Source organism: Manacus vitellinus, unplaced genomic scaffold, assembly GCF_001715985.3.
Source record: "Manacus vitellinus isolate BGI_N305 unplaced genomic scaffold, ASM171598v3 scaffold_32_pilon, whole genome shotgun sequence".
Classification (NCBI taxonomy): domain Eukaryota; kingdom Metazoa; phylum Chordata; class Aves; order Passeriformes; family Pipridae; genus Manacus; species Manacus vitellinus.
In genome coordinates, this window is record NW_021940460.1 from 5,258,321 (window position 1) to 5,270,155 (window position 11,835).

At 52.8% G+C, this 11,835-nt stretch overlaps 1 protein-coding gene across 1 annotated transcript in view; it reads left to right on the forward strand.

The window, feature by feature from the left end:
* The first annotated feature begins 4,086 nt into the window (after window positions 1–4,086).
* Window positions 4,087–11,835, forward strand: part of MMP28 (matrix metallopeptidase 28) — a 15,768-nt gene continuing 8,019 nt past the window's right edge. The window contains exons 1-2 of the mRNA XM_029961264.1: window positions 4,087–4,411; window positions 4,630–4,665. Coding sequence (XP_029817124.1) covers window positions 4,087–4,411; window positions 4,630–4,665 — 361 coding nt within the window. The remainder of the gene's footprint in view (window positions 4,412–4,629; window positions 4,666–11,835) is intronic.

The window sequence follows — 11,835 nt, forward strand, 5'->3', positions numbered from 1 at the left end:
GTTGGGAATGGCTGAGCTGAGCAAAACCCGGCTGTGCTGGGGCCAGTGTGGGTTGTTTTAGTTGCTTTTGGTGTAGAGAGAGTTAAACTAGTTCAGGGAGGCCCGGGAAGTGATGTTCTGTAAAAGAGATAAACCCAGATGATGGTTTAACTATGTCATTGCCCTCTGACTGCTTCTGCCAAGTCCTTTAGCGCTGCAGTTTTTCTCCACAACTGCCTAAAGTTCACCAGGATAAGCTTTAATTGAGGTTAAAAGGAAAGTAAAAAGCGTATAAAAATTAGTATATTAAGGATTGAATTGATTTTAGCTCTTCACAGTGCCCTATGAGAATTTGGCAGGACTTCATATAATAAAATTCCAAACTAAGGAGGGACAGGACAGTGGATTTATCAGGAGGTGGAAAACCAGGAGAGGCTATCCCAGCAGAAAGAAGGAGTTTGGGTTGTTCTCAGCATAGCTAAGAACAGCTCTGCTCTGCTGCCTTCATCTCTATTTATGATCTATCCTCCAATAATACATTTTCTAAGCAGTGAGGGTTTCGTTTTGGGAATCAGTCCCGTATGGAATGCTGGTGGTTTATTTATAAAAACACATCTAACACTTGCCAAGCTCAACAAGGACTTCGTGGAGAAAAGAGGGATGCCAATGCAAAAGAGGCATGTGATCGTTACAGAGCTGAAATGCCACAATAATAGCTAAACAATCTCAGAGGCAGCCGAATAGTTTCCATGCTGGCTCTTTGCAGCCAAACCCACCTCACCCTGAGAAGAAATGCAACTTTTAAGTATCTCGAATACCACAGTCCTAAAGAGAGATATGGGAGCAGTGACTGAAGCCAGTAACTCAAGTCTTTGGGGGTTTGAGGGCAGGATTCCATCTGTGCTGCTTTGCCTAATCTAGAACTGATAATTCCCATTTTCAGGGTAACGAAGAGCTCGTGTGGTGCTGTCCCAGTAGATGATGCTGCTAATGCTGCTGTAGCAATTGCTTGTAAAGCTGTTGTAATAAACAGCTGTCATAATAATAATAATAAGCTGTTGTAATAAACACAGCTGTCAGAACGCACCCCAAGCTGCTCAGAAGTTCACTTTTCATACCAAGGTTTGCTGGAACTCGGGTGCCACCCTGATCCTTGAAAGGGGTGCACGGTTTTGGCTGTCCTCTGAGCAAATAACTGGTGAGATTCAAACAAATCCAGCAAATTGATGTGTTTGTAGGAGGGCTCGTCAGCTGGATGCAGCCTCTTGACCTCACTGACTTCCAGGAACTCTGCACACAAAAGGTAAAGCCAAGGGAAGTCTGCACAGACTTTGCATTTTCTCTGTAACACCCTTCTGGTAAGTGTCTGTTCCTGGCTCTGTTGGGGACAGGATACTGGGAGAGACAGACTTTCTAACACACTGAGGACACGGGAAAGTCCTTTGACCTGTGAGAACTTACTGTGCACGAATTAAGTACCTGAGAAAACAGTGTCTGAGCAGAAAAGCTTCACCCTTGTGACAGCCAAAGCTTGGGGAACGTAAGCTGCTTGTGCCTTGGTAAAGAATTTGCCTCTTGCAGGCTGGGGTCGGGAGGGAAAGCTGTGACTGTGCCCCTCTGATCTGATCCAAAGTGGTCCTGGATCTGGCCACCTTCCAGCAGCTGGATGAGTATTTTGGACATTGCCTGACACAGCACCCAGTGAGCCATCCTGGAGCAGCAAATGCCTGAAAATGGCTGTTCTGGAGTGGGTGAAACAGAACAAATCAACCCAGGTCTTAGTGCAAAGCATTAAAGGTTTTTAACTGTCGGTTCTTGTGCATCACATCCATCTTGGGTAGGAGCTGCCACAGAGGAGTAATGGTGTTGCTATTTGCTTATCAGTTGTGGTAAACATTCAAAGCTGCTCAGAGAAAAGCTCACGTCACTTAAGTGCTGTTTCATTATGTTGGTTTATAAACTCTTAAGTCTCACCTCTGAGGGTGACTCACTGGGGCTTCAGCTCTTTGCAGTGCTCAGCTGCTCTTGCTGTGCCCATGTCGACAAAGCAGACTCCCCCATCCCAGACTCCGTGCCTGTGGTAGTGGCACTCAGTGCTTCGTGATGATTTCAGGGGAATATGATAGTGCTATTAAATTAGGAACCCTCTGGATCTCTAAGTTCAAGCTGTGTAGGTGTCTTAGGAAAGGGTTTGGAAATCAAGCTCAATAATTGCATTGAGACCTTTTGAGTTAAATTCAAGGGAGATGGCATTTTGTCCATAAATCCAAGAAACTGAGGATGTTTAAGCAGACAGAGCTTGTATGGATCTATTTATCATGCTCTTTTGAGAATGTTTTTTAGTAGAACTATGTCAGCTTTTTCCCTGTCAGGTTTCAGTTTTGGGGTAGAAGTTACAAGGATTCAAATTTTTTTCTTGGCCTCATTTCTGAGCTCTTTCTCAACACTGAGAGAGCTGGAAATCTGTTCACCTTTCCACGAGATAGTTTTTCTGTTCCTGATACCGCTCCTATTACAGCAGCTGGAAAAACATCTTTATACTCCCAGCCAAAAATCTGCAGAGAAATATGATTTGGCATCTCCAAGGCTGGGCTGATCTCTTCTCCATCTGAATGCCAAAACCCCTGAGGACTTAAGGCAGCAGCCCCGGGAAGTGCCCGGTCGGAAAGCTGGCTGCTCCAGGGGCTGCAGGTGCCCTCCCAGACGCTTCCCCACATTACAATGAGCAGAGGAGGGAGTTTCCTGCTCCCGCTGGAGCCGAGCCAGTCACTTTCTCATCATCCATATTCTTAAGTGGAAGAGCAGATGGATCAGTTGCTTCCTTAGATACCACGCAAACACGGACGCATTTGCAGACGGAGCTGCTCTTGTTTTGAAAGGAAGCGCGAGGCTGACCTGTGTAAGGAGCGGCCATCCCTTGGCTCTCCCTCCTCCCAGGGCTGAGTATTCCCCTCACACCATTGCACAGGCTGTGCCAGCTGCCCACCGTGCTCTCTGACAGCCCCTCGGTCAGCCCTTACTGGCCCAGATGTCACCTTCTTAATTTCTCCTTTATTTTTTTCCTCATAGCTCAGCGTCTTCCCTATTTTGTCGTGTTATGCAGGTCCCTTTCTCTCTCCTTCAAATCCTGCCTCCCTCCCCTACATGCTCAACCCTGTCCAACTAAAAAACAATGTGTCACAGGATCCCTGCCGATCTCTTCAGGCTGTGCTCAACAGATGCTCCTGTAACTTCAGGTTTTGGCATGTTTAAAAAGAGGAGGAAGAGGCCTGGGAGCTTTAAAATAGGTGTGGGGTTGAAGCTGGCATGAAAACAAAAGCACATATAAGTCACATCCTATTTTTTTTCCCCCTGAACCAAAGCAGAATCAAAACATCCTTTTGCTTTAGTCAAATTAAAACAAAACAGTTAAAACAAAATACTGCTGTGAGTAAACAGAGCTGTTGACCTGTCAGTGGAAGGCACAAGATGATCAGCTGTGTCCGAGCTGCAGGAGAGCTGTGACACTGACACAGGCACAGTGTGTTGCCTTGGGTGGCAAACGGCCCATCCTTGTCCACTGGTTCCTTTTCCACCTTCCACACCTGGGAGGGAAATTTAAGTGTAAACCACAAACCTGAGTGTGTGGTTATTATCTAAAGCTAGAGAGAGCACCGAGGGTTTTGCCAGACCCCCGAAGAGGGGACAGCATTGCCCATCCAGCCTTCTGTGCTCATGGCAAGTGCTGGCAGAGAGGGACCCCCGGCCCTCCAAGCCCTCGCGCGCTCTGCATCCGCGTGGGGTGGACTGGATGAACTCGGGTTTAAGGAAAGCAGGAATTACCTTCTCCTTGTCTTTCCTCCAGCTTCAAACTGGGCAGAGCCGCTGCCCCAGCACCCTGAGCAGCCCGGAGAGACACACCCGCAGCGGGATGCTCCCTGGGGACGGGGCACGGGGGGTCATCCCCCCCGGAGCAGGACGGGGGGCGGCGAGGACTCCCCGAGCAGGGCAGCCCCTCCGCCTGGTGCGCCGGCGGAGCCCTGCCCTCGGCCGGGGCTGGGGCCGCCCCGGGGCGGGGCGGGAGAGGCGGCGGCTCCGGGCCGAGCGAGCGGCGGGAGCGGAGCCGGGATGGCCGGACCGCTGCGGGCCGCGCTGGCGCTGGGGCTGCTGGCGGCGGCACGGCCCGCACCGGCACAGCCCGCACGGCCCCGGGGCAGCGGCGGCAGGCGGAGTAGGGCCGGCACCGGCAACCGGGAGCGGGGCGGGATGGGAGCGGGATGGGACGGGCGCTGCTGCCCGCCGGCTGCTCCCGGCCGGCGTGGGATGCCCGTGTCCTTGGTGTGCGCCTGTCCCCGTGTGCCTGTGTGTCCCCGTGTGTCCCCGTGTGTCCGTGTGTCTCCGTGTGCCCGTGTCCTGGGTGTGCCCGTGCACCGGCTGTGCCCATGTGCCAAAGGTGTGCCCGTGTCCCCCCGGGTCTGTGCGTGTCCCCACCATGTGCCCATGCCATTGGTGTGCCCCTGCGCTGAGGGATGTCCCCGGTGTGCCCCTGTCCCCGGTGTGCCCCTGCCCCGGTGTGCCCGTGCTCTGGGTGTGCCTGTGGCACTTGTGTGCCCCTGCACAAGGTGTGTGTCCCCCCTGTGTGCCCATGGCCCCGGTGTGCCCGTGCCATAGGTGTGCCCCTGTCTCCCAGGTACATTCCCACCACAGGTGAGTGCCTGTGAGTGCCTGTGCATCCGCAGGTGTGCCGTGGGTACCTGTGGCGTGTGTGTGTCACGGGGTGTGGCTGTGCCAGCTGGAGATGGGCCTGTGCCACGGGGTTGTGTTGGAATGTCGAGGTGTGTGCCTGTATGTGCTGTGTGTGGAGGTGTGTCACAGAATCCCAGGATGGTTTGGGTTGGAAGGGACTCTCAAAATCACCCCTTACCATGGGCAGGGACACCTTCCACTGGACCAGGTTGCTCCAAGCCCCTTCCAACCTGGCCTTGGACATTTCCAGGGATGGGACAGCCACAGCTTCTCTGGGCAAGCTGTGTCAGAGCCTCATGATCCTCAGAGGGAAGAATTTCTTCCCAATATCTAATCTAGCTCTGCCCTCCTTCAGTTTAAAGCCATCTTTCCTTGTCCTGTCACTCCAGGCCCTTGTCCCAAGTCCTTCTCCAGCTCTCTTAAAGCCCTTTTAGGCACTGGAAGGGGCTCCAGGTGTCCCTGCAGCCTTCTCTTCTGCAGGCTGAACAACCCCAGCTCTCTCAGCCTGTCTTCAGGTGTCCCCACGGTTGATGTGTCTCTGCCAACCCACCTGTCCACAGAGCTCAACAACAACAGAACTCTTGCATGAGGAAAACCTTTCCATCTCCCAGCATATCAGGAGGGGACAAATGCCAGTCCTTCCCCTCCCTGCCTCTCCCCAGGGCTTTCCCCATCACCTCTGTTTGGATTTCTTTTGTTTGTCCCCATATCATTGTCATGTTGTGCCACCATCCCTTCCTGTTTGTTTTGGGAGGACAAGGTATGAGATTTGGCTGGTGAGCAAGGGTTTGTGTTGGGGACTTTTTCCTTGTTTGGGCATCGATCCAGTGTAGATTTGCACAGACGTTTAATTTTAAACCCCAGTCAGCAAATCCTCATGAATTAATTGTGATTTTTCACATGCTGTAAAAGTGGACATAAATGCTTGGAGGCTTGTTTTCATGTGTAGGTTTCTTATGCTGGGAGATGTTGTTTCAGAGAGGTTATTTATGGGTGTGCTTGTCCCATTGTGCACAAACCTCAACCCAGCCCCTCATGCCACCTGGAGAAAAAAAATCTGCGAAGATTTTATGCTCAGAAAATCAATAATTTAAAATTCACTGTAAAAGAAAAGTAACTGATTGAGGGCAAGAGGTTTAAAAAGGTTCTCACTGGTGGCTTCTGAGAACTTTTCCCTGAAAGCCTTAGAGCATATCCCAGGATTGTGGCAGATCCCAGGTGAGGAGGGCTGGACAATGACTTTCCTGTCTCTCTGCCTCAGTTTCCCCAGTGGGATGGGCTGTGCTGCCCAGGGACTTTGGGACAACACACACAACGAAAATGGAGTGAGAAAGCTTGTCTAAATAAACTGAGCAGTTAATTTTCTTTTAGAAGGAAGCTGAAATTCTCACATAACATCAAATAGTTCTAGTAACTTGTGGCTTTCAGAGCCAGGCTTTCCTTCCAAAGCTTTTTTTTGTTGTTGTTGTTGCTTTTAAAATAGCCAAAGTTAGCAACAATGGGCTGTGTAAACTTACATGCACAAGACTGAGAAAATGTCCAGTTGTGCTCTTTTCCTGGCTTGAGCCCATGTTTTCACTGCATCCATATCAACTGCAGCTCGAAAAAAAAAGAAAAAGGGTAAAAGAAAAAAAGAAGGAAAGTTGGGAAATTTAATTTGAAACATTTGTCTGTTAAATCATCTTATCATCTGCAGGCTCCAGATAGGAGAGGGTCTGATGTGAGAGAGCACGTTGTCTGCCTGGGCTGTGGTAATGCCCGAGATTCCCTGATCCCGGGGGAACTGTGTAAAATACAGAGGGCATGGGAGATCTCAGCCTGTGTTGGGAGTGAGGAGCACAGGGAGGTGCTGGTGGTGCCAAGGACAAAGGACAATCTGCAGAGATTTGTGTGAGAAGCTACAGGTCTGTTGCAGTGGGAAGAAAAATAGGGGGGAAATTAGGAAAGGAAGTGAATGGGAATGGTGAGCAAGACTCTGGGACTGGGACATTCTCATTTAGGATTTTTTTTTCATTTTTTTCCCCCCTATCCTGCACTCCTCCTTCCTATCTTGCTCATGGCCTGCCTGTTTTCCCCCTCAGCCACCCAAGGACTTACATTTAGGACTCTGAGCTGTGTTTGTGCCGAGAAATGCTCCAGTGTCCGGCTGAGCTCCTTTAAGGAGCATCCAGCTGGGATGCTGGATGCTGAGCACAGCCTGGATGGAGCGAGGGTCTCTGGGTACCACCCGGCACATGGTGGGGCCGGGAGGTCAGCAGGGACCCCTGCGTGCTCCCGGGGCACCCCACATCTTCCCTCTGAAACAAGGGGAAGAAATTCTTCTTCCTGTGAGAAATTCCCGCTGTTCAGCCTCGGCACGGCAATGGAAGGAGCGGGGGAGAGGAGGAGGAGGAGGAGGAGGCATCCCCCCTGTGAGGCATCGCTGGGCTCTGCGTGGACACGCGGCACCCGTGGGGTCTCCTGTCCGAGCCGCCGCCGGCAGCGCGGATGTGGCGAGCGGCTCCGAGTCAGCCGGCAGTCCCCCGGTGTGATTTACAGCCCCGTGAGTCACCGCAGCGCCAACAGCCCTGCTTTCTTCCTGCTTCTCCCCCAGAACAATCCCCGCTTGTTGCGGCGAACATCGCCCGCCGGGCAAGGGGCCGCGGCGGCGGCAGCGGGGACGTCGCGTCCCCCCCGGTTCCCACCCCGGTGGAGGGGCAAGACCGAGCGTCTGGTTTCCTTTCTCTCCTTAGACATGAAAGCACAACCAGCCTCTGCGTGACCAAACTGGTTTGTCAGCCGCTCTGGTATTCGCAAGGGGAAGGTTTGGCCAAGCCCAGTGTTTTTTCCCTGTTTTCCCCAAGCTTTGGGTCGCGCTCGGGGGTTCTGGTGCTGCTGGAGCTGTGGTGGGGGGTGCAGCCCATCGGCGTGGGGTGCTGGGGCAAAGCTGGGGGTTCCCAGTGAATTATCGCAGAATCGTAGAATGTTTTGGGGTTGGAAGGGACTTTAAAGCTCATCTCATTCCAACCCTCTGCCATGGACAGGGACACCTTCCATTGGACCAGTTTGCTCCGAGCCCCACCCAACCGGTTACTGAAACCAGGAGTGGTTTTAGTCAGACCTGATACAGTCCTGGCTTGTTGTCCCTCAGCTCCACAAGGTCGAGTGTGAAAATAAAAGGAACTTAAAAGACCCACCTTCAGTGGCAAGTGGATATTTTGTTGCTAAAGTAGATTTTCAGGAAGGGTAGGTGGATGAGGAGATTCCCTCAGGACCAATTAGGCACAGCAGGGGACATCCCAGCAGCCGGAGGGGTTTGGGGCATTAATCACCCTCTGTCACTAACACACAGAATGAGCTGGGGTTTTGCTGCCTTTTCGGCAGGAGGGCAACCAAGCTCTGTGCTCGCTAATCTCCCTTCTTATGTGTCTCTCTATGCCCGTAGATATAATATTTATATAGATACTTGTACACACACTTAAACAAAAGAGGCGCAAGGACTCTGCCTGAGGGTTTGCAGGGATGTGGCTTGGGAGAGTGGAAGCAAATGAGTGTTTTTAATTGCTGTGACATCTTCTGGAGGCAGCTCCCAGGCAGCAGCGACTCGGTGGGCAGGAGGAGCCCCTGCTTCTTCTGTGACCAGGCCAAAACATGCTCTGGGTCAGCTCTCCTCGTATCTGTACAGGAGGAAACTGAGGATGAAAAGTGGGAGCCACCGTGCCCATCTTGGCGGTGAGATGATGCAGGATGGAGCCTGGGGCTGCTGGGACGAGGGCTGAGGACACACCTGGGCTGCCTTGGTGGGGTGCTGCCATTTCATGACTGAAAACAAAAGACTTCTGAGGTGCAGCTTGAGACAGGCATCCTCTGTAACCACAGCATGAAGCTCCTGCCCACCCTTCAGCAGGATGGGATCGCTTCCCTCCGCTGCTGGGGGACGGAGGGGAGAGATGAGGTTTGTACCAGGCAGAGCAGAGGGACCATGCTCAGCAGGAGCCCAGTGTGAGGCTTCTCTGGTACTTAGCTGGTGGAAAGGAGCCAGAAGTTCCCCCAGGAGGGGAGAGCAGGCAGGACCGGAGCCTGCTGTCTCCGCACTCGTGTTATCCCGGTTTCCAGGGAGGGAGGACTTATTGTATTTGCTGTTGGCTGCCTTCCACCTGGGATGCCTGTGGTCGAAGGGCAAGGTGTTTCCTTGGCTTTAGCTCTCAGCAGAGATGATTTCCAGGGTTGTAACAGGCTCCACATCAGAGCCCTGAGATGGGAACGGCCCATCCATCTCCCCAAGACTCTCCTCCCGCTGTCCCCGCTGCAGCTCCAAGGGTTTTTCTGCCCCAGCACTGGCTCCCAGGCAGCCAGATCTGTCCTCCTCTCCCTCCCTCATGTGCAGGGGGAGCTGGCCATATTTCATATTAATGTTCAGCTCTTGGTTTCCTGCTGTTTTTCTTTTCCTATTGTATGGAAAAGAGCATTTCCCCATCTAGGGCAGGAGGGAGGGGGTTTTCCCAGCATGGCCAGGCTTTGCATTGCTGTCTCTGGGGAGGTTTAATGGGCTGGTGCTGGATTCCACCCAGCCCTGCCAGAGCCTGGCTGGGCTCTGGGGGGGTTGTGCAGTGCTGGAGGGGGTCTTGAGTGCTGGTTCAATCACAGGACACTGTGGCATGAGGCTTTTGGGTTCCCCTGCACCCTGAAAACTCTCTGGTCCAGGGGGCTTTGTATGGTCTGTGCTCTAATACCTGACAGAGTGGAGGATCAGCACATCCCTCTCCTGTAGCTTTGTGTTTCCAGGACTACCATCACCCTTAACTGACAGTAGGTGTGTCTAGAAAATTTAATAAAATTTTTCCTGATGATTTTGCACCTGGAGAGTTGGTGGCTGTGTGTGAGAACCTCCATGTGACACGGACCAGAAACCACAGCGAAACTGCTGCTTTGGTTGGATTTGCAAAGCCCAAGGAGATCCGGGCAGGAATGATAAAGCCAGTGGCCTGTGTGCCTCCTGGTGCTGCTCAAGAGCAGCTGCTTGACACCAGTTGCTTTTTTTGCTGGGCACCCTGACTTGTCCAGATGGGGTTTCAAGCCTTCATGAGATCATGGTGGAGAGAAACCATTTTCATGCTTTATGAATGGGACTGTGTTGGGTTACAGGCAAGGAAACAGCTTCAGGTTGTTTTGTTTTAGATGCTGAGTGAAAGCAAATGTGTGGTAGAAAAAGTTTAGGCCGTGCTGTGATTTGAGACCTGGGATTTTCTGCCCTTGTGCTTCTCAGCTCACATTTATCTGTGGTGATGTCACCACTGAGATCATCACCCTGCACCCATATATGTAACTGGGGATTTTCTAATTCTGGAGGAGAACTTTATAAAAACACAAAGGCAGAGGAAGAGAGCGAGATACCTTCTCCTCTCCAGACTACTCTCTTAGGGCTCCAAGCCACCCCATCCCCAGGGAGGTTCCTCCATCCCCATATCCTCCTTCTCTGTGTCCTCATCCTGAGTTGCCACTGCATTTTGTCTCCTGGTACCCATGCAAAGTGGGGAGTTAGGGCATGTCCAGGCTGTACAGTCCATCCTTGGGCAGAGGTGTTGTGGCTTCTCCCAGTGAACAAGCCAATGCTCTCACCTGCCAGCACAGCTCTTGCTCAGGCCTGATTTATCCTGACTCACCTGCCCAGGTGTGGGGGGTCTGGGTGGCTCTGGCCACACTGGGCTCTCACTGCTGCAGCCTGGTGCTTCTGCAGGGAGCTGCTGGTGCCTCCAGCCAAGAGGGAAAAATGGCTTTGATGGGAAAAATGGCCAAATTCTTCCTCTGGGCTGGGTGAGGAGCGTGTCCCAGCAGGAAGCTGTGCCAGTCCTTGCTGTGCTGCAGCCAGAGGGGGATCCTCCAGGTAGAAGGGGTGTAAGAGAGGAGATCAAGCTCGGCACCTGGAGGAGATAAGGTCTGCAGGAGCACACGGGGATGTGCCTACCCTGCCCGTGGGGAGGTGGCAGGTGCAGGGGTGACGTGTTTGGGGGTGATGTGAAGATGACTGTTAGTGACAAGCAGAAGGTTTGGGCAGAAGGAGAAGAAGAGGCCCTGGCACACCTAAGGACTGCCATGTCCATAAGCCATTCCTGCTCCTTGCCAGGTGACAGGCCCAGGAAGGGATGCTGCCTCCTCCACAGGGGGACTGGGTTGAGGTTGACATCCCAACCCCCTTTTCCCTGCCCTGAGATGAGCAGGGAGGGAAGCAGCTTTAAAAACACACGTTTTCCCGGAGGGCACCGGCCGTGCTGTCCGGGTCAGCCCATGGCATTCCTGCTGCTCCTCACACCTCTCCTTTGGGATGCGGGGAAAGGAAGCCACCACTTTCACTTCTTATTCTTCTTATTATTCATTACTGTAACTCCTCCGACTCTGCTGCACTAACAGGATGCTGGGCAGCTTGTTTGTCTCCCGCAGACATCCCCCGCGGGGCGGGCGGGTGTGGAGCATTCCTGTGACCCCGGCTATTAACTTCTCCGAGAGCTGGGGAGCAGCCTGAGCCGAGGGAAGCCGTTTATTTTCCTTAACATACAATTTAAGTGTTGGAGCAAGTTCAGAGAGACAACCTCCATCCGTGTCAATGGCCGATAAGGAGAAGAATGGTTTGGCAGAGCTGATTGCCCCCGGCGTGTCTCCACTTTGCAGCAGCACATCCTGCGTGGGGATGGGGGGAGGCTGCAGCCTGACCCCATCTCACCCCACCCTCCTCGTGTCCACAGCGATTTAGCCTTTATTTCAATCGCTGCGTTGAGCTGAGGGGATCAGAGCTGTGGGTTTGGTCGCCTCTGGCCGTGGATGACACGGCAGCAGAGTGTTTTGATCTCTTGATGCAATGTTTCCTCCTACGCCTCCGTCGTGTCATGGCCAAAAACCCCAAGAGCCATCAAAAATGATGGGGTGGAGACACACCTAAACCTGTACGGGCACAGGAGGTGCGGCTGCTTGAGGTGCAGAGGTCTCAGGAAAAAACTAAGTGGGAATTTCACGCAGCCCCGGGTTTGCAGCACTGTTTGCCACTGCATCTCCTTTTTTCCCCTCCCTTCCCAAGCCACCCACAAGCTCTGAGCTGCACTTCTCCCATCTCTTCTTGCAGCTGTTCCTGGAGAAATACGGCTACTTCGGCGAGCCGGG